This window comes from Amblyraja radiata, chromosome 45 (assembly GCF_010909765.2).
Source record: "Amblyraja radiata isolate CabotCenter1 chromosome 45, sAmbRad1.1.pri, whole genome shotgun sequence".
In the NCBI taxonomy this organism is placed as follows: Eukaryota; Metazoa; Chordata; class Chondrichthyes; order Rajiformes; family Rajidae; genus Amblyraja; species Amblyraja radiata.
Genome location: NC_046000.1, coordinates 5,119,769 through 5,142,084, shown reverse-complemented (window position 1 = coordinate 5,142,084; position 22,316 = coordinate 5,119,769). Strand labels below are relative to the sequence as shown.

Here is a 22,316-nt window from a genome sequence, read left to right as displayed (position 1 = left end):
TGACCACTGCCCAGTCCATCACCGGCTCTGACCTCCCCATCATCGAAGGGATTTATCGGAGTCACTGCCTCAAAAAGGCAGCAAACACCATCGATACCCACATCATCCTGGCCACACACTCATTTCACCACTGCCATTCGGAAGATGGTACATGAGCCTGAAAACTATAACCCCCAGGTTCAGGGACAGCTTCTTCCCTTCAGTCATCAGGCTATTAAACATAAACATTAACAAATAAGCTCTGAAGTACAAGAGAGTATTATTATTATTGCACTATAATTATTTGTTTTATGAGTATGTGTGTATGTGTATATATACACACTGAACTTTTTTCTCTTGTTTATGTATGTTTACATACTCTGTTGTTTACATATTCTGTTGTGCTGCAGAAAGTAAGAATTTCATTGTTCTATCTGGGATATCTATACTATTACTAAAATTCTCATCTTGAGCACTTCCTGTCTACGTTGTAAATAAATTATAGAAAAAACGCTACCATATATTGCTATGATTTTTTTTGCCATCTTACTCACCATCCACCTCTCCTCCAGCCTCCCCAAGGTTTTTTTCTGATCGGTGAAATAATAAAAAATTATAAATGTTTAAAAAAATGTGAGATCAGCTGATTGGTCTTCTCGCCTGTCAGTCACCAAGATGCATGTCACGCCCCTTCCGGGGACCTAGGAAAATAAAGCCCCAGAGACTGGACATGAGTCAGTCACTCTGGAAGAATGTGAGTGAAAGTTGAGTCCAGAACTGTGAGTCTACGCCATGAGTGAAGTGAACTGTGAGTCTGCACTGTGCTTGAAATGAATTGTTAGCCTGCATTGTGCTTGAAATGAGTTGTTGGCCTGCACTGTACTTGAAATGGAAATGAAATGGGCTGTTGGCCTGCATTGTGCTTGAAATGGAAATTCAATGAGTTGTTGGCCTTGCACTGTGCTCGAAAAGGAAATGAAATTAGTTTTTGGTCTTGCACTGTGCTTGAACTCAGTTGTTAGCCTACACTGTGCTTGAACTCAGTTGTTGGCCTGCACCGTGCATCAACTCGGTTGTTGGCGTGCACTGTGCTTATTCCAAATGTCACGCTCATTCCGGAAGTCCCGCTCACTCCAGACGTCCTGCTCAGTGGAGAGGTTGTGCTCATTCTGGAAGTCCCGCTCAGTGGAGAGGCCACGCTCAACAACATGAGTAGATTCAAGAATTTTACTGTCATATATATGTTGTGTGAGTGTGTGTGTAGGACCACCAGGGGCGCCGTCCAATGGCTGCCTAGCCTGCAGCTGTCTGTTTTTTCGTCTCTTTTTCTTATTTTTAGTTAGTTTAGTGTTTTGGTTTGAGGAGTTCTAGCTTTTTATGTGTGGGGGAGGGGGGAGGGGAGGGGGAAACTAATTTTCAGGGTCCATACCTGGTCGGAGATGCAGCTTTTCTCCGGGCTGCAGCTTCGACCCGTCCCAGCGGCCTACCAGCGGGCCTGGAGCGGCGTCTCCTGAGGGGACTGGAGCTTCGGCATCGGCGGCGGCACCGGCTCAGCATCGGCGACGGCACCGGCTCAGCAGCAGCGGCGGCACCGGCTCAGCACCGGCGGCACCGGCTCAGCGGCACCGGCTTAACACCGGCGGCACCGGCTCAGCGGCGGCGGCGGCACCGGCTCAACACCGGCGACGGCACCGGCTCAGCGGCGGCGGCTGCACCGGCTCAGCGGCGGCGGCGGCACCGGCTCAGCAGCGGCGGCAGCGGTGCCGGTTCGGCATCGGCGGCGGAGCTGCGCGTCTCGAGTAAGGAGGCCCGACTATGGGTGGACATGGGGATGGGACTGGACTTTGTGCCTTTTCCCACAATGGGAACCATTGTGGGGGGATGTTTTGATGTATCTATCTGAAACTATCTACTACTGTTATGTTGTATTCTTTTTTTATGTGCTGCATGGCAAAAAGAATTTCACTACACCGAAAGGTGTATGTGACAAAATAAATTTGAAATCTTGAAATCTTGAATCGTGTGTATGTGTGAGAGAAGGAGGGTGTGAGTGTGTGTGTGATGGAGGGTGTGAGTGTGTGTGAGAGAAGGAGGGTGTGTGTGAGATTGGGGTGTGTATGTGTGAGAGCCCACCAGCCATGAGTGAGTGAAATGCCAGCCTACCAGCCGTGAGTCAACTGCCATCCCACCAGCCGTGATTGAGTCAACTGCCAGCCCACCAGCTGTGAGTGAGTCAACTGCCAGTCCACCAGCCGTGAAGGACCTTGATAGTCAATCCTGGATCTCACAGGGAGGCAATGAAGGGAGAAAAATACTGGGGTGAGGTCAGACACACACACACACACAGGCCTGAATGACAGAGCTGCCATCCCACCAGGCCTGAGTGACTGAGCTGCCATCCCACCAGGCCTGAGTGACTGAGCTGCCAGCCCACTAGGCCTGAGTGACTGAGCTGCCAGCCCAAGAATCCATTGGGCCCACACGAGGTTGCACGCACAGACGCACGCATGCACGCGCGCGCCTGAGTGACTGACCTGCCAGCCCACCAGGCCTGAGTGACTGAGCTGCCAGCCCAAAAATCCATTCGGCCCACAATTTCCATACTGGCCTTCTGGAAACCTGTCCCTTCAGCCCACAACACCCATACTAGCACTACAGAAAGCCCCCTCCCCACTGGCCACCAATATTGGAATTGATGGAGATGTGGAATATTGTGTTGGGGAACCAGCCCTCCCGTGTGATCATGGGACCCAACGGGTCCCACTTAGGATGAAAATAAAACACTCTTGACTCTTCTACATGACCAGTGAAAGTGGATTGGGAGCAGCGGCTAGAGGGGGAAATGATCTGGTGTGTGGGAAGCATAAACAGTGAGGGAGTATGAGGTCGGAGTCAGCAGGTCTCCGTGAGATAAATAATTAAATGTGCTTACCTTTTTTTTTTTTTTTTTTTTTTTTTTTTTTTTTTTTTGTTTGTAGGGGATATGGTCTTTTAATGTGGGGGGGTAGGTGTTACTTTATTTATAGGTCCCTACCTGGTCGGTGTGGCAGCCTTTTTTCCGGGCTGCCCGTCGACCCGTCGTCGTGGCCTACCAGCGGGCTTGGAGCGCCGTTTCTTGGCGGGAACCACCCAGCACCTCGGCTTGCGTGGCGGCACTGCATTCCAATGCTGGAGCGCTGGAGCGGAGCGGAGCGGGCGATGCCTTGCCTGGGTCGCCGCGCTGGAGCTCTGGCGAGCTGGACCGCCGTGAGCAACATCTCCGGGCTGCGGGTTTGCGGAGCGGAGAGGCGGCGTGCGGAGAGACGGCGTGCGTAGAGGCGGCAATGGCGGCAGTGAGGAGAGCGGGGCGCCGACTTTTTCATCTGGAGCCTAGGAGCGCCAAACCGGCGCGGCCTTGTCGGCTTCGGCAGCCGCGGGCTCCAACCAGGAAGCGGCCGTTCCAAGTGGCCCAGCCGCCGAAAGGACTCTCCCGACGCCGGGGCAAGACCACCCGGTGAGAACGGCCAGGGACATCGGGCCTCCGTAGAGGCAATTGCGGTGGCCCCAATAGGCCTGACTTTGGGGTGAACATGGGGTGGGGACTGGACATTGTGCCTTCCTCCACAGTGCTATCCACTGTGGGGGGATGATTTTTTTTGTCTAACTGTAGTATTGTAGGTCTGTGTCCAAGATGGCTGCCGTGAAGGGAGAGTGGACGCTGGCACGAATTGGTTGCCGCTGCTCTCTCTTCACACTGTGTTTTTGATTTTCTGTTTTTGGATTGAATTCTGTTTTTAATTTGTGTCATTGTGATGTCTTTAATTACTTGTTTTACTCCGATTATATGTTTTTATTCCGATTACTATGTAAGGTGTCCTTGAGATTTTGTATGAAAGGCGCCCATTAAATATAAAATTTATTATTATTATTATTATTACCTTGGTTTAGTTCTGACTCTCTATCATAGAAACATAGAAACATAGAAATTAGGTGCAGGAGTAGGCCATTCGGCCCTTCGAGCCTGCACCGCCATTCAATATGATCATGGCTGATCATCCAACTCAGTATCCCGTACCTGCCTTCTCTCCATACCCTCTGATCCCCTTAGCCACAAGGACCACATCTAACTCACTCTTAAATATAGCCAATGAACTGGCCTCGACTACCCTCTGTGGCAGGGAGTTCCAGAGATTCACCACTCTCTGTGTGAAAAACGTTCTTCTCATCTCGGTTTTAAAGGATTTCCCCCTTATCCTTAAGCTGTGACCCCTTGTCCTGGACTTCCCCAACATCGGGAGCAATCTTCCTGCATCTAGCCTGTCCAACCCTTTAAGAATTTTGTAAGTTTCTATAAGATCCCCTCTCAATCTCCTAAATTCTAGAGAGTATAAACCAAGTCTATCCAGTCTTTCTTCATAAGACAGTCCTGACATCCCAGGAATCAGTCTGGTGAACCTTCTCTGCACTCCCTCTATGGCAATAATGTCCTTCCTCAGATTTGGAGACCAAAACTGTACGCAATACTCCAGGTGTGGTCTCACCAAGACCCTGTACAACTGCAGTAGAACCTCCCTGCTCCTATACTCAAATCCTTTTGCTATGAAAGCTAACATACCATTTGCTTTCTTCACTGCATGCTGCACCTGCATGCCCACTTTCAATGACTGGTGTACCATGACACCCAGTTCTCGCTGCATCTCCCCTTTTCCTAGTCGGCCACCATCACACATCCTTTCTCTCCAGACAGCATGTCTGACCTTAGTAGCTCCAAAATGTTGTGTCTATCTTTGATGTAAACCTGCATCTGCAGTTCCTTCCAACACACCTAATCTGGTGTAGTCTGGTCGACTGGTACATTCTGAGTGGGCCAGACAATACAACTGCAAGAGTAAGGAAGATAGATGGCAGGCAAACTTGGTCAGACTGATATCAACAAGATGATTCAGCATAGAGTCCTACATGCTGCATTGTGCACAGGTGATAGATGATGTGTTGTTCCTTGAGCTTGTGTCGGGCCTTGTTGTAACAGTGCTGGAAGTCAAAGACCAGACATTGTACCAGGAACTGGCAGGTACAGAATGAACCCCACAGTTTCACACTGTACCAGAGAGTGGAATCTGCAGCACTGGACCCTGGAGGATCTCCCTATCAATCCCCGTGCAATCCAATGCCAACAACCCCTGTCCGCTCTCATTTCCCCACCTGCATACTGCGCTGGGCCTGGGATGTTGACACCGGCCATTGGAACGGTGTAACATTTCTAGATTTAATGAGTCATAGAGCTTTATAGCACAGAAACAGGGCGCCTGGTCCACCTTGGCCATGGCAATCATGTCTGCATTCCGATGGTACACAAAAATGCTGGAGAAACTCAGCGGATGCAGCAGCATCTATGGAGCGAAGGAAATAGGTAACGTTTTGGGCCGAAACCCTTCTTCAGACTGATAGGGGGTGGCAGGGAGAAGGAGGGAAACAAAGGAGGAGGAGGAGCCCGAGAGTTGGGGGATGGGAGCAGACAGCTCGAGGGCTAAGGAAGGGGAGGAGACAGCAAGGGCTAACAAAATTGGGAGAATTCAATGTTCATGCCCGCCGGATGCAGGCTCCCCAAGCGGAATATGTGGTGCTGTTCCTCCAATTTCCGGTGTTGCTCACTCTGGCAATGGAGGAGACCCAGGACAGAGAGGTCGGATTGGGAATGGGAGGGGGAGTTGAAGTGCTCATTCTGGGTCAGTTCCACTTGCCCACATTTGACCCTTAGCTTCTAATCCCTTCCTATCCCAATATTGGTCAAAATATATTTTAAGCATTGTAATTGTACCTGTTTCCACAGCAGCTCATTCCAGATAAGAACCCCTCTCAGTTAAAATGTTGCCCTGGGGTCCCTTTTAAAGCTCTCTCCTCTCACCTTGGGCCAATACTTCTAGTTTCAGAATCCTTTATCCTGGGGAAAATAAACTGAGTGTTCAATATCCATGCCCCTCATGATTTTTCACACTTTATTTAGGTCACCCCTCGGCCTCCTATGCTCCCAAATAAATCCTTGCCTATCCAGCCTCTCCTTATAATTCAAACACAAGTCCCCAAAATATCTTGGTATACATTTTCTGCACCCTTTCCAGCATAATGGCATCCTGCTACAGCTGAGCACCTAGAACTACATACACTATTCCAGGTGTAGTCTCACCAATACAAAGCTGCATCATGCTATCCAAATCTTTGTATTCAATACCCATTGAAGGCAAGTATGGCAAAGCCTTCACCACACCACCCATCTTACGATGTTCTAGAAACCATGCACCTGTAATCCGAGATCTCTGTTCTACAACACTCTCCAGGGTTCTACCATTTATTGTGCAAGTCCTACCCTGGATTTGCATATCAGTGTGCAACATCTCACATTTGTCAGAGTTAAATTATATTTGTCATTCCCCACCAATCCAAACTTCCTACGTATGATGTGCACAGCCTAAAGTTGTAGGAGAACTTGTCCTATTTGATGTAATTTGATTTTGCACGTCGGATTGATTACAATGGTGTCATCTGCAGATTTACTCACAATGTTACCTGCATTGTGATCCAAAACATGAATGTAGGTTACAAACAACATTGAACTATGCACCGACCCCTGCAGCACAGCACTGATCACAAAATACAATCTTCCAGTTATCCTGTGGACCAGGGGGTTCCCAACCTTTTCCATCCAGTTTACCTCGGGCATCCTTAATAGTACATAACAATGTTATTTCACTTATTTATGAACAACTAATGATGAACAGATATATACTGGTACACGAGAACCAAACACAGTCACTCAATGAGAACAAATATGTACAAATGTTGAATCAACAAATGTACTCCCTGGGTCGGCGACATTTACCCCAGGTTGGGAACCCTTGCTGTGGGAGCGGCTTCTGATTGGCGGAGCGAGCAAGCGATTGTGACGTTTCCCCTTAGATATCCAAACAGAGCGTTTACAGGAGAAGTGTCATCAAACATCTCACCGACCGTCCAATGATCCGCTTCTGCTCCATCCCTCATTAGCATAGAGTGACGTCGCTGCCTATTTAATCCGCGCTCCGACTCCGAGCTGGTCACTTCCGTGTTTGAAATCCACCGAGGAAATGCCTGATCCGCAGAAAACAGCCGCCAAGAAGGAAACAGCCGCCAAGAAGGGCGCAAAGAAAGCTTTGCCGAAATCCGCAGGCAAAGGGGGCAAGAAGCGCAGGAGGTCGAGGAAGGAGAGTTACTCCATCTACATCTACAAAGTGATGAAGCAGGTTCACCCGGATACCGGCATCTCCTCCAAGGCCATGGGCATCATGAACTCGTTCGTGAACGATATTTTCGAGCGTATCGCGGGCGAGGCTTGCCGCCTGGCGCATTATAACAAGCGGGCGACCATCAGCTCCCGAGAGATTCAGACCGCCGTGCGCCTGCTTCTTCCCGGGGAGCTGGCCAAACACGCCGTGTCGGAAGGGACAAAGGCGGTGACCAAGTACACCAGTTCCAAATAAAGATCCACACATTGTTGAGAAAACACCCAAAACCCCCAACGGCTCTTATAAGAGCCACCCACATTTTCGCAGAAAGAGTTGTACTAATGTTTCGACATTGAATCGCAGCAGAATTGTTTCAGGATATTTTTGATTGACGAATTATTTCACATTCTGTTTAGTGATTAAATTAAATTCCAATATACGCGGGATATTTCCGGGATCCATGTTGCGTTCCTGTCCATCAAACAGAAGTAAAACTCCTTTCCCTTCACGTCAGCTTGTCCCAGTCATCATAAATTGAGCCCACGGCCTGTCGACTAGTGCTGCCGTTACTGTTTTATTGTCTTCATCTCTGTAAGTGTACTGAATTGCATTTCTACTCGGCAATTCGTCCAGTCTTTCAAGGAGGAACGTTTCACACTGTCGCCCATATCCCGATTTTTGTGAAAATGAACCAGACTATAATCCGAGACCGTTTACATAGTGACCGATCGCTAATTGATGCCGAGGATCGTTTTTTGTAATATGTTACCGACCCAAATAAAACGTAAATTATATGTGTTGTGCTGTATTGCCCGGGGTTCAAGGTGGTCAACAATCAAGAGTATTTAATTGTCATATGTACCGTGAACGGAACAATGAAATTCTTACTCGCAGCAGTATAATTAACATCTTAACGCAATGCACTTACATAAAAAATTATAATCAAAAAAGCAATGATTATGTGATGTAGCAAATTGTATTGACATACAGATTTATAGTTTGGCGGCTATTTCAAAGTTCGAGTTTTGGAGGGACTGGCAGTTATTTTCAGCGCTTTTCTGTTGTGGGTTTTGATTGGTAGATAAAACAGTTCTGTGATTGGGTCATTCTTCACACCAATGAGATCATGTCCTTTTTCACCAATCACCAGCGGTTCTCTGGATTCCTCAAACAGGTATAAGAAAGGCGAGTCTGTGATCATTTTCTCATTCTGCGTGTACAAAACATCAGGAGATGTCTGGACGAGGAAAAACCAGCGGCAAAGCTCGGGCCAAGGCCAAGTCTCGCTCGTCCCGGGCTGGACTGCAGTTCCCGGTCGGTCGTGTTCATAGGCACTTGAGGAAAGGCAACTATGCTAAGCGGGTGGGTGCAGGAGCCCCTGTCGCTCGAGTATCTGACGGCTGAATTCCTCGAGCTGGCCGGAAACGCGGCCCGGGACAACAAGAAGAGCCGCATCATCTGCAGCTGGCCGTCCGCAACGACGAGGAGCTCAACAAGCTGCTGGGAGGGGTGACCATCGCTCAGGGCGGTGTGTTGCCCAATATCCAGGCCGTGTTGTTACCCAAGAAAACCGGCGGAGCGAGCAAGTAAGCGAGAGAAACTAAACATAGTGACCCAAAGGCTCTTTTCAGAGCCACTCACCATGTCTGTGGAAGGGCTGATCATCGATTATGTTTAGTGCGGGACAACAAGTGTTCCTTCTATTAGTAAACCGTTGGGACTGGAGGAAAATAAATCCCCAAGGTCTGATAGTCTGCATCCCAGCGTACTCAAGGTGTACCCCAGAAATCATGGATGCATTGGTGATCATTTTCCAATTTTCACTCGACTCTGAATCAGTTCCTGTGCACTGGAGGGTAGCCACTGTAACACCACTTTTTTGGACGTTTTCAAGCGAGAGTTAGATTTTGCTCGTAGGGCTGAAATAATTAAGGGATATGGGGGGAAAAGCCAAAATGGGGTACTGATTTTAGATGATCAGCCGTGATCATAATGATGGTGGTAGGGGCTCGAAGGGCCGGATGGCCCAGTCCTGCACCTTATTTTATGTTTCTCACTTTAGTTAGCCCCAGCATTCTCTCTCGCTCTATCCCTCTCCCACCTAAGACGCACTAGCTTCTCAGCTAAGAATGGCCTGTTACTTTTTATCATTGTTTCTATTTTGCATATCTTTCATTCATTGTTCTTTACCTTTCCATATCGCTCTTTTCCCTTTTCCCTAACCAGCCTGAAGAAGGGTCTTGACTTGAAACGTCACCCTCTCCAGAAATGCTGCCTGTGCCACTGAGTTACTCCAGCTTTTTGTGTCTTTGGACTGGGCAGTGTTCATCCATTTGTGCATTCATCTTTGATTCTGGTCGTTCAAGTTGCTGAACCAGGCCATGATGCAATTATAGAAATTAAATAACGTATTTGTTGGCATACTGAATTTCCCCAGTCTTAGAAGTAGAAACATTGATGCACTTTGCTGGGGCCAGGACAGATCTTCAGAAATATGCATGCCCAGGAATTTGATACAGTTGCATATGGATGTGCAGAGACCCAGTTCCCTGAGCTTGGTCTTGGACTGTGGTTGATTTCCCTTTGTCCATCTCCCTGCTGTCAGTGCTGGAGCTGTACTGGGCAGTCTCCATGCAGTACTGAGATGGTTTGTGCAGGTCTGTGCCCTTACAGTGTTGGGAGTGACTAGTGCAAATCTCTCAGACCACAGGCTGTGTGGTCTGTACTGGGCTGTGACTTCACAGTGTAGTGCAGGGGGTGTTCCTGTCTTTATCTGTACACGCGGGGTTGGTGTTGAAAATCTGTTGCCCCACAGGGAAGTGTGAGGTCCATGTCATTACATTATTGTGCGGTGTGATGGTCAAATAGTGTGTTGTCCAGGCCTGTCTCCTTGCAGTACAGTGCAGGGAAGTTTTATTGTTTCCTGTTGGTACACGTGACAATAATAAACCTAAATGTTTTTAATTCACACAGTGAGTGCCAGTCATCTGTCATTGGATAAAATACAAGTCATAAAGTGATAGAGCTGTACAGCATGGAAACCTTGTCCATACCAACTAAGTTGACATATTACGCTAGTCTCTTTCACCTACTTTTGGCCCATATCCCTCTAAAACCTTCCTGGCCTTGTATCTGTCCAAATGTCATAATTGTATCCACTCCTATAGATTCTTCTGGAAGCTCATTCCAGATGTGGACGACACTCTGAATAAAAGTGTTGCCCTTGAGGTTTCTCTTGAGTTTATCTCATTTCACCTTCACCGTGTGCCTTTTTTATGAATCCTCTACCCTGGGGGAAAAACTGTTCATTCAGTTTATCCTGCCCATCAGTTTCAGGTACACATCAAAATGGTCACTGTTTAGCCTTCAATGCTTCAAAGTATAAAGTCCCAGCCCATCCATCCTCTCCCTATAATGCAAGCCCAGGTAACATATGGTGCATCTCTTCTGCATCCGTTCCACTTTAATGACATTCTTGTAAAAGCTGGGCGACCAGAACTCCATCCAATACTGCAAACATGGTCTCACCAACGACGTGCAGCTGCATCATGTTGTGGCAACTTTTGTACTCTATATCCTTCCCAGTGAAGTAAAACATGCAAAACACCGCCTACACTGTCCACCTGACTCACCATTTTCAGGGAGCTGTTTCGAGATGGGCAACACCATCCCAGGTCTGATGACTATCGACAATACCGCCAGCGGGCTGGCTAACGAAGCTGAAGGGAGGAATGTGCACACATTCTCGCTGTCCGAGCACAATGTGAGGAGGGCTCTGACATGGGTGAACACGAGGAAAGCTGCAGGCCCCGATGGCATCTCGGGACGTGCACTCAAGTCCTGTGCTATGCAGCTAGCTCCGGTGCCCACTACAATATTCAACCTCTCCCTGGACAAGTCCGTAGTCCCTGCCTGCTTCAAAAAAGCCATCATTGTACCGGTACCAAAAAATGCCTCCCCAGCCTGTCTGAATGACTACCGTCCGGTGGCCCTCACCTCGGTAGTCATGAAATGCTTTGAGAGGCTGGTGAAGAAACACATCTGTGCCTTCCTCCTTCGCAACTTGGACCCGTTGCAATTCGCATACCGTCCGAACAGATCCACGGACGATGCAGTCTCCCAGGTTTTGCATACCGCTCTCTCTCATCTTGACAGCCAGAAGGGGGGCTACGTGAGGATGCTGTTCATAGACTTTAGTTCAGCCTTCAACACGATAGTCCCCACCAGACTGGCCGAGAAACTACTGGAATTAGGGCTTAACACCCCCCTGTGTGCCTGGGCCCTGGACCGTCTCACCGCCAGGCCCCAGGTAGTCTAGATGGGAGGGAATACATCAAAGTCCCTCACCCTGAGCACAGGATCGCCCCAGGGTTGCGTCCTCAGCCCCCTATTGTACTCCCTGTACAAACATGACTGTGTGGCTAGGTTCAGCTTCAACTCAATAATTAAGTTTGTTGATGACACTGTGGTGGTGGGCCTGATCTCAGACAATGATGTGAAGGCCTACCGGGAGGAGGTGGCTGATCTGGTATCTGGACAACAGCCTCCTCTTGAACAACAAAAAAACGAAGGAGCTTATCGTGGACTTTAGGAGGGCACATCATCCGAGGACGTACACAACATGGTCCAACGAGGATGGTCCAAGATGGCGGCGCCCTGGTTGGCTGCGGCTGCTTTGACTCTCGTTAGGGATAGCGGTAAGTTTTCTAAGGTTCGGCTTCATAACTTGCAGCAGGCAGGCTGCAAGTTAATGTACGATCATGGGGCATTACTGAGATTACAACGGTTAAGCAGTAGAGACTGCGTGGACGTTGAACTCGAGGAACGCCTGCACTGTCTCGGACTGCTGTGTCGGGAGAACCCAGCGGCCTGCAGAATTGCGGAGACTTTCGCAGGCACTGGCCGCTACAGAAGAACACGGAGGCGGCGCTACAGAAGACAGAAGCGGGGCTGTCGAGGGGGGCTAACGGCGAGGCTAAAGGCTAACCCGTGGAGGACACCGCTCCCATCCATTCTCCTGTCGAATGTCCGCTCTCTGGAAAATAAAATGGACTATCTACATCTGGATCTCACAATAAAAAGGGAGGTGAGAGACTGCTGCGCTATAGTCCTGACAGAGACATGGCTAAACTCATCTGTACCTGATGCGGCTGTTAGCTTAGGGGGGCTAACAACATTCCGGCTCGACAGGGACACTGTTTTGACTGGTATATCCCGGGGTGGGGGTGTGTGCATCTACACAAACAACAGCTGGTGTAATAATGCTACCGCTGTTTCCAGCCACTGCTCTCCGGACATAGAGCTTTTGACTGTGAAATGCAGGCCATTCTATCTGCCACGGGAGTTTACTGTGGTTAGCATTACTGCTGTATACATCCCCCCCGCAGCCAACACTAAGGAGGCTCTGCGTATTCTCTACCGTTCCATCAGTGAGCAGCAAAGAAATCATCCAGAGGGCGTTGTCATTGTTGCTGGGGATATTAACCAGGCCAACATGAAGACTGTCCTCCCTCATTTCCATCAATATGTGGACTTTGCTACACGTGGAGAGAATACGCTGGACCGGGTCTACAGCAACATCAAGCAGGCTTTCAGAGCAGTACCCCGGCCTCACCTCGGCTCCTCTGACCACCTCTCTGTAATGCTCATCCCAGCCTATAAGCCCCTTCTGATCAGAGAGAAACCTACTGTGAAGCAGGTTAGAGTCTGGTCTGAGGGAGCTACAGAAGCACTCCAGGACTGCTTTGAGTGCACGGACTGGGACATGTTCAGGACAGCAGCCACTCATAACAGAAACATCAATGTGGATGAGTATGCCATGTCAGTGTCGGGCTACATACAGAAGTGCATGGAGGACGTCACTGTCATCAGGAACATCACAACCCGGGCCAACCACAAACCTTGGATTACTGCAAAGGTGCGTGCCATGCTGAAAGCACGAAATGCGGCTTTTAAATCTGGTGATTTGGGAGCTCTGAGAACAGCGAGAGCCAACCTCAACCGCGAAATTAAGAAAGCAAAGCGCGCCCACGGACAGAAAATCCAGGGTTTCTTCCAGGATGATACCAACACCAGGAACATGTGGGAAGGCATCCGGGCCATAACAAACTACAAGGCACCTCAGATGTCTTGTAAGGATGACACAGACTTTCTAAATGAACTAAATAATCATTTCGGCAGGTTTGAGGCACTGAACACCACTACAATGAGGAAATTAGAGCCTCAACCAGGAGAACAGACACTGTCCTTTGAAACTGCTGAAGTCCGCAAAATCCTGGAGGGTATTGACCAGCGAAAGGCAGCCGGACCGGATAACATACCGGGGCGTCTGCTTAGGGGATGTGCCGACCAGCTGGCTCTGGTTCTGACAGACATTTTTAACATCTCCCTGAACCAGGCCATTGTTCCATCATGTTTCAAGACAGCCACCATCTACAATAACCTGCCTGAATGATTACCGCCCCGTAGCACTCACACCAATAATAATGAAGTGCTTTGAGAGGCTTATTAAGCAGCACATGGTCTCTAAACTCCCCTCCAGTTTTGACCCGTTCCAGTTTGCTTATCGCCCGAACCGCTCCACAGAGGATGCTATTTCCTCTGTAGTCCACCTGAGCCTACAACACCTGGAGGAGAGGAACACCCACGTGCGGATGCTGTTTGTTGATTTCAGCTCAGCATTTAACACGATAATCCCCCAGCATCTGGTGAGCAAACTGGCACCCCTAGGTTTCAATACCATACTATGCAACTGGATCCTGGATTTCCTTTCTGAAAGACCCCAGTCTGTGCGGGTTGGGAAGAACACCTCCTCGGTCATCACACTGAGCACCGGATCCCCTCAGGGCTGTGTCCTGAGTCCGCTGCTCTTCACATTGATGACACATGACTGTGTCGCCAGGTCCACTACTAACCATATCATCAAATACGCGGATGACACAACAGTAGTGGGCCTCATCCACAATAACGACGACCAGGCATATAGAGAGGAGGTGGAACAGCTCGTGAGCTGGTGCAGCAGGAACAACCTTCTCCTAAATGTGAACAAAACCAAGGAGATTGTCGTCGATTTCAGAAGGAAAATTCAGCCCAGTCACACTCCACTTTGCATCAACAACTCAGCAGTGGAGCAGGTGAAAAAGATCAAGTTCCTGGGGGTGCATATAACGGACACCTTAAACTGGTCCACAAACATTACATCTCTGGCAAAACGGGCACAGCAGCGGTTGTACTTCCTCCGCAGGTTGAGAAGTTTACACCTCCACCCTCCCATCCTCGCCACCTTCTACAGAAGCACAATTGAGTCGGTCATGACCAGCTGCATCTCTATGTGGTGCGGCAGCTGTACAGCTGCGGACTGGAAGTGCCTTCAGAGAGTGGTGAGGACAGCGGAAAAAATCATTGGGACTTCTCTTCCTTCAATCATGGACATGGGGTACAAGCGCTGTCTGATTAGAGCTAAGGGCATTACCAGAGCCCCCACACACCCACAATTCGGACTGTTTATACTGCTTAACTCTGGGAGGAGGTACCGCAGCATGAAGAGCGGGACAACCAGGTTCTGCAACAGCTTCATCCCCCAGGCCATAAGATTACTGAACAATCAACAAAACCGAGGCTAGAACTTTTAAATATCGACACTTTAAAAAAAAACTTTTTATATATATTTATTTTACAGAACCATGCACATGAGGCATTTTTATGGATGCACCTAGCACTTTTACTTTTACTATTTACCTGATTGGAGAGTCAAATGCAACGAAATTTCGTTCAAGGTGCACTGTGTCTAGGTGTATATCTGAATGACAATAAAGATTTCATTCATTCATTCATTGAGGATAAATGGGGACACTGTGGATAGGGTGAGCTGCTTTAAATACCTGGGAGTCCACATCTCTAAGGATATGACATGGACATCACACGCCGCAGCACTCGTGAGTAAGGCAATTGAGGAAATTCAGTGTGTCTCCGAGGATCCTCCAGTGCTTCTACTCAGCGGCTGTGGAAAGCATCTTCTCCGGAAATATTACAATCTGGTTTGGGAATTCCTCTGCGCAGGACAAGAAGGCTCTGCAAAGAGTAGTGCGTTCGGCCGAACGGACTATGGGAACTTCACTCGCCCCCCTGCAGGAACTATACATCAGGAGGTGCAACTCCAGAGCCAATAAAATCATGGGAGACCCCTTTCACCCCTGCAACGGACTGTTCAAACTGCTACGGTCAGGCAAACGCCTCCGTTGCCATGCTGTGAGAACGGAGAGGTTGAGAAGGAGTTTTTTCCCAGAGGCCATTAGGACTGTAAACTCCTTTCTCACCAGGGACTAACTTTACTGTACCACTCTACTGCTTTTTATTTAAATTGCTGTTTTTTTCCCTTTTTCCTTCCGCCCACAATATTTAATATGAAAAAGTATATGTGATTTTGTTCCATTCTGTTTGTAGTTTGTTTGGTTGTTTATTTGTTTGTCTTTTTGCACAAAGTCCGCGAGCATTGCCACTTTTCATTTCACTACACATCTCGTATGTGTATGTGACGAATAAACTTGACTTGACTTGATGTACTTTGTCAGTCGGTGTATTGTGTAAAAGGGTCAGGAAGCCAAGTTGCAGCCTTGGTGTATTGTCTGGTCACCTCATTACAAGAATGTTGGAGAGAGTGCAGAATAAGTTTACCAGAATGCTGCCTGGATTAGAAGGCATTAGCTGTAAGGCAAGGTTGCATAAAATTGGATTGTTTTCTCTGGAGCATCGGAGTCTGATTAAGAAGTAGATAGAATTAGGACGGGCATATATAGTGTGGATAGTCTGATCCTTTTTTTCTGGCTGAAATTGTCAAAAACTAAATGGCTTAGCTTTATGCTTTGAGAAACAAAGTTTAAAACAGATGTGTGTGACCGCTGATTTACACAGGGTGGCATGGTGTCTGGAATGTGCTGCTTGGGTGATGGTACTGGCAGATAGAATAGTGGCATTTAAGAGGCTTTTGGGTAGATACATGGATATAGAGGGATATGAATCACATGAAGGCAGAGGGGATTTATTAAACTTGGCATCATGCTTGTTTAGTTTAGTTTGGAGATACAGCGTGGAAACAGGCCCTTCAGCCCACCGAGTCTGCACCGACCAGCAATCCCCGCACATTAACACTATCCTACACACACGAGGGACAATTTATACTTACACCAAGACAAGCCAATAACCTACATACCTGTACGTCATTGGCGTGTGGGAGGAAACCGAAAATCTCATTGAAAACCCACACGGTCATGTGGAGAACGGACAAACTCCGTCGAGACGGTAGCCGTAGTCGGAATCATTTGGGCCTGTTCCTGCGATGTTCTATGTTCTTCTCTTTTAAGATGCTGCAGGGATCAGTGTTGGTTGCTGTTGCGTATCATGTATATTTACATAAATAAGTGGCATAATTATAAAGTTTACAGATTACTCCACAGTTAGTGGTAGAGTGGAGAGTGAAGAGGGGTATCTAAGTTTACACTGAATACTGATCAACTGGGAAAGCGGGCATGGGAATGGCAATGTAACTTAATTTGGACAAGTGTGTAGTGATGCATTTTGAAGTTAAACCAGGTAGGAGTACACAATGATCACACATAATCATATACGTCTTAACCTGGTCAGCCTCCACTGCTCCAAGGAAATCAAGCCAGCCTGTCCAGTCTCTCCGTATAACTGAATGATTGCCCCTCAGGATACATCCTGGTGAATCTCCTCTCCAGTGTAATCTCGTCCTTCCTACAATATGGCACCAGAGAAGTCCAAATAGTTCCAGCTGTGTCCTCACCAAAGGTTCTAGTAAGACGTGTGTTCTGACCAATAAAGACAAATATCGCAAGTGACCGGATTTCAATCAGAAAGGTAACCTTCTAACATCACCTTCCATCTCTTATCACCAAGCTACTTTTGGATACTTATGGCCACATTACTGTGAATACCATGGGTCTAATGTTTTGGACCAGCCTTCTGTGTAGGCCTGTCTGAGGTCCATGTGAACCACATCTACCAAAGAGCCATCATCAATATATTTAGTTACTTTTTCATAAATCTCAATTACATTAGTCAGATTGGATCTCCCACCAACAAATCAGTGCTATCTGAACAATCCCAGCCTTTCCAAATGCAGATTATTCCCGTCACTCAAAGCTTTTTCTAAGAATTCCCACACAAGTGCCCCTAAACTAACTATCTTGTTATTGTCTGGCTTATCCCTGTTGCCCTTCCTGAATAAAGGTGCGTCATTTGTTGTCTTCCAGTCACTCAGCATCTCAGCCAGTAAAGATATAAATATCCCCGTCAGTCCTCCAGTAATCATCTCCATGCCCAACAAAGTAGCCTGGTATATTTTTCATCAGTCCTAGGGAATTATCCACCTTTCGGCCTGTTAAGATATGTGAGTGATCTCGAGAAATTCAATTAACACTTAAAATCTCCAGCCATAATGAATTATAAGGCAAGGCAAGGCAACTTTATTTATATAGCACATTTCATACACGAGGCAGACTCAAAGTGCTTCACATAAAAACATGTCATACAATAAAATGAAATAATAAAATGAAATAAAATAGAAGAATTAAAAGAAAAGAAAAGCAAAATTAAAAATGCATTATAAAAAGTGCCAAAGTTAAAAGTGCAATGTAGTTAAGATTTAGCCGAAAGCTAAAGTAAACATAAAAGTTTTCAGTCTTGTTTTAAAAGTGGTCAAAGTTGAGGCAAGTCTTAAATCTTCAGGAAGTTTATTCCAGCTATTTGTTGCATAGTAACTAAATCCTGCTTTCCCATGTTTTGTATTTACTCTGGGAATCACTAACAGATTGCTCTCAGTAGATCTAGAAGGCTTATATAGTGGAAGCATGTCAGTGACATACTTTGGCCCTAAACCATGTAGTGATTTATAGGTGAGCAGCAGGATTTTTAAATCAATTCTCTGACATACAGGGAGCCAATGTAAAGATTTAAGAATTGGTGTAATGTGATCAAATTTTTTGGTCTTTGTTAGAACTCTAGCAACAGCGTTCTGAACAAGCTGTAGCTGCCTGACAGTTTTTTTCGGAAGACCTGCAAGGAGACCGTTACAATAATCTAGCCTACTAGTAATAAAGGTATGTACAAGGTTTTCTAAGTCTTGAGCTGACATGAGTCCTCTTAATCTTGCTACGTTTTTGAGGTGATAGTAGGCCGATTTTGTTACTGATTTGATGTGACTGTCGAAATGTAAATCTGAATCCATAATAACTCCAAGATTTCTGGCTTTGTTTGAAGTTTTCAGGGACAGAGAGTGAAGGTGTTGGGTTTCTTTAAGCCTTTCTTTTTTAGCACCAAAACAATTATCTCCGTTTTGTCCTTATTTAGTTGGAGGAAATTTTGGCACATCCAGTCTTTGACTTGCTCAATGCACTGGCACAGCAGATCTATGGGGCGATAGTCATTTGGTGATAGCGCTACATTGATTTGAGTGTCATCGGCATAGCAGTGGTGGTCAATATTATTATTTCGCATGATTTGCCCTAGTGGGAGCATGTAGATGTTGAATAAAGACGGCCCTAAGATCGAACCTTGCGGGACTCCACACGTCATGTTGGTTGGTTCTGATACAAAGTCGCCAATGGAAACAAAATAGTTCCTATCTTGTAGATATGACCTGAACCAACTTAAGACTGTGCCTGAAAGCCCCACCCATTTTTCCAACCTGTCCAAAAGTATTGAGAGATCATCAGTGTCGAATGCAGCACTGAGGTCTAATAGCATTAATATTGAAACTTTGCCAGGGTCTGTGTTAAGATGGATGTCGTTTACAACTTTAATAAGGGCGGTCTCGGTGCTTGAAGAGGTCGAAATCCTGACTGGAAGTTGGCGTAGCAGCCAGTTGAGGCCAGGAAGTGATTAAGTTGCTGGAGGACAACTTTCTCAATGATTTTACTTATGAAAGATAAGAGAACAAACAGGCCTGAATCTTTCCCTGGTAACACTTTGCTCTTAATCTATTTAGCAATCTTCCTGAGATTGTCCTTGATCTGAGCTGCCACTAATTTTCTTGATTCCTCTTTCCCTCCTGAATTTATTTCACAACTTTTTCTTATTCCACCTTCTCCCCCCAGCCCCCTCTCTCTATTCATGAAGTCTCTGCGTGGGACCTTGCCAAAGGTTGTTTGATGTCCATGTGAACCACATCTCTCTATACTGCTTTTCTTAATTTATTTAATCAATCCCTCAACATCCCTCGAGATTCAGGAATCCCTGGACTTTCTGCCCTAATGGAGCAAGTTGAACATGAACTCTGAAATAACTCCAACTTCCCTGTACATGTACATTTCCCTGCAAGTCACATCTCCCCATCCACATTTGCCAGGTTCTTTGTAATGATCATGAAATGGTCCTTTCTCCAATTCAGACACTTAAGTTCCAGAAAATACTTCTCATTTTTCCATAACTACTTTGAAACTTTGAGTTACTCTCACTATCCCAAAAGTGATTGCACACTGACACTTTATCCACTTGCCCAGCCTCACTGCCTGGGATTGGGCCCATCAATGCCCCATCCCTAGTGAGATTATTAATGTACTGAAACAAAGATTCTCCTTGATGCACTTTTAAAAATCCTACCCCTGATCCTTCATAGATGAAAATGCAACATCTCTTATTTGTCAGAGTTAAATTCCATCTGCCATTCCTTGTCCCACCTTCCCAACTGCTCTAGATCTTGTTGCAAACTTGTGGCCAAGGATGGTGCTATCCCAAGAGGGATACAATGGGGCAAACAGTGGATCTGGTTAAATGACTAATGGGTGATGGGGGCAGAGGGAGAGGGAGGAGAGTGTTGGTGGAAGTCATTTAAACACAGAGAATCACTGTTCATACCGCTTCACAAGCTAAACATCAGGTGCTGTTCCTCCAATGTCCAGGCGGAAAGGTAAATTGTTGCCGGCCCTGATTTGACCCGGTGTATTCTCACCTCCAACTTTCCACGCCCTCCCCACCCCACCCTCAATTTCCCCACTCCCCCTCCACAATTTCAGGCTGAAGAAGCGTCCCAAGCAAAAACATCACCTATGCCTTTTATCCTGAGATGCTGGTTACTCCAGCACATAGTGTGAACCAACATCTTATCTTGTGTCTGAACCAGCATCTGCAGGTCCTTATTTCGACCAATTCAACGCAGGGATTAGCGGGGGAGCTAAATTTAAATTCTATTGTTGATTGATGGTTGAGAATGGGCAGTTGCAGAAAACCGAGGGCAGAGCTAGAAAATGAGAGGCGTCCCTCTTTCTGTCTGTCACTCTGATTCTCCCTTTTCCCCTCCTCGCCACTTTCTCTGCATTTCCCTGGCAGGTCGGTGCGCTGCGTATAGAAGGAGACAACAACAGTTAGATTGTCACTGAGCATCGACTCGAGTAAAGCAGCATCTTGTCTAGCAGCGGGAAAGGAGGCAAAGGACAGGGAGAATGCGGAGCAAAGCGGCACCGGTAAGTGCTTTGCGATAACATCCAGAGCAATAGACATAGACAACAGGTGCAGGAGTAGGCCATTTGGCCCCTCGAGCCAGCACCGCCTTTTAATGTGACCATGGCTGATCATCCACAATCAGTACCCCATTCCTGCCTTCTCCCCATACCCTTGACTCCGTTATCTTTAAGAGCTCTGTCTAGCTCTCTCTTGAAAGCATCGAGGGTGCCAGCCTCCACCACCCTCCGAGTCAGAATTCCACAGACTCAAAACTCTCTGTATGAAAAGGTTTTTTCCTCATCTCCGTTCCAAATGGCTTACCCCTATCCTTAAACTGTGGCCACTGGTTCTGGACTCCCCCAACATCGGGAACATATTTCATGCCTTTAGCGTGTCCAAACCATTAATAATCTTATAGGTTTGAATAAGATACCCTCTCATCCTTCTAAATTCCAGAGTATACAAGCCCAGGCACTCCATTCTATCAACATATGACAGTCCTGCCAACCCGGGAATTAACCTTGTGAACCTGCGCTGCAAGGACCTCTTTGTTCCTATACTCAACTCCTCTTGATACGAAGGCCAACATGCCATTAGCTTTCTTCACTGCCTGCTGTACCTGCATGCTTACTTTTATTGACATGAACAAGGACCCCCAGATCCTGTTGTACATCCCCTTTTCCCAACTTGACTCCATTTAGATAATAATCTGCCTTCCCGTTTTTGCCACCAAAGTGGATAACCTCACATTTATCCACATTAAACTGTGTCTGCCCACTCACCCAATCTGTCCAAGTCACTCTGCATCCTCATAGCATCCTCTTCACAGTTCACACTGCCACCCAGCTTTGTGTCATCTGCAAATTTTCTAATTTTGCTTTTAATCCCTTCATCTAAATCATTAATGTATATTTTAAATAGCTGCAGTCCCAGCACCGAGCCTTGCGGTACCCCACTAGTCACTGCCTGCCTTTCTGAAAGGGACCCGTCAATCCATACTCTTTGTTTCCCGTCTGCCAACCAATTTTCTATCCATGCCTGCACCCTACCCCCAATATCATGTGCTCTCATTTTGCATGAGACAGGCATGTAACAAAGGTAATGCCACTGTGGTGATGGGGGATTTCAATATGCAGGTTGACTGGGAAAATCAGGTTGGTTAAGGACCCAAAGAAAGAGAGTTTGTAGAATGCCTCCGAGATGGATTCTTAGAGCAGCGTGTAATGGAGCCTACCAGAGAAAAAGCAATTCTGGATTTAGTATTGTCCAATGAACCAGATATGATAAGAGAACCTGAGGTAAAGGAACCGCTTGGTGGTAGTGATCATAATATGCCAATCCTCAGGCACTATTCCCATTTCTAATGACATTTCAAATATTTCTGTCATAGCCCCTGCTATTTCAACACTAACTTCCCTCAATGTCTTAGGGAATATCCTGTAAGGACCTGGAGACTTATCCACTTTTATGTTTTTCAAAAGTGTCAGTACTTCCTCTTCTTTGAATCTTATAGTTTCCATCGCTACTCTACTTGTTTCCCTCACCTCACATAATTCAATATCCTTCTCCTTGGTGAATACCGAAGAAAATAAATTGTTCAATATCTCCCCATCTCTTTTGGCACTGCAGATAGCTGTCCAC

General features: G+C 46.8%; 3 protein-coding genes across 3 annotated transcripts in view; 2 read left to right on the top strand and 1 right to left on the bottom strand.

The window, feature by feature from the left end:
- Window positions 1–7,044: 7,044 nt before the first annotated feature.
- Window positions 7,045–7,487, top strand: LOC116968632 (histone H2B-like). Its single transcript, XM_033015396.1, has one exon. It carries the CDS (start codon window positions 7,080–7,082, stop codon window positions 7,470–7,472), a length of 393 nt encoding a protein of 130 aa, XP_032871287.1. The 5' UTR covers window positions 7,045–7,079; the 3' UTR covers window positions 7,473–7,487.
- Window positions 7,488–8,450: 963 nt separating this feature from the next.
- Window positions 8,451–8,807, top strand: LOC116968433 (histone H2AX-like). The gene is made up of 2 exons (XM_033015201.1): window positions 8,451–8,579; window positions 8,682–8,807. Exons 1-2 carry the CDS (start codon window positions 8,451–8,453, stop codon window positions 8,805–8,807), a joined length of 255 nt encoding a protein of 84 aa, XP_032871092.1.
- Window positions 8,808–12,003: 3,196 nt separating this feature from the next.
- The window catches only part of LOC116968432, a 32,743-nt gene continuing 22,430 nt past the window's right edge, over window positions 12,004–22,316 (bottom strand). Inside the window, exons 4-5 of the mRNA XM_033015200.1 lie at window positions 20,510–20,570; window positions 12,004–12,122 (exon numbers count right to left, since the gene is read on the bottom strand). Coding sequence (XP_032871091.1) covers window positions 12,004–12,122; window positions 20,510–20,570 — 180 coding nt within the window. The remainder of the gene's footprint in view (window positions 12,123–20,509; window positions 20,571–22,316) is intronic.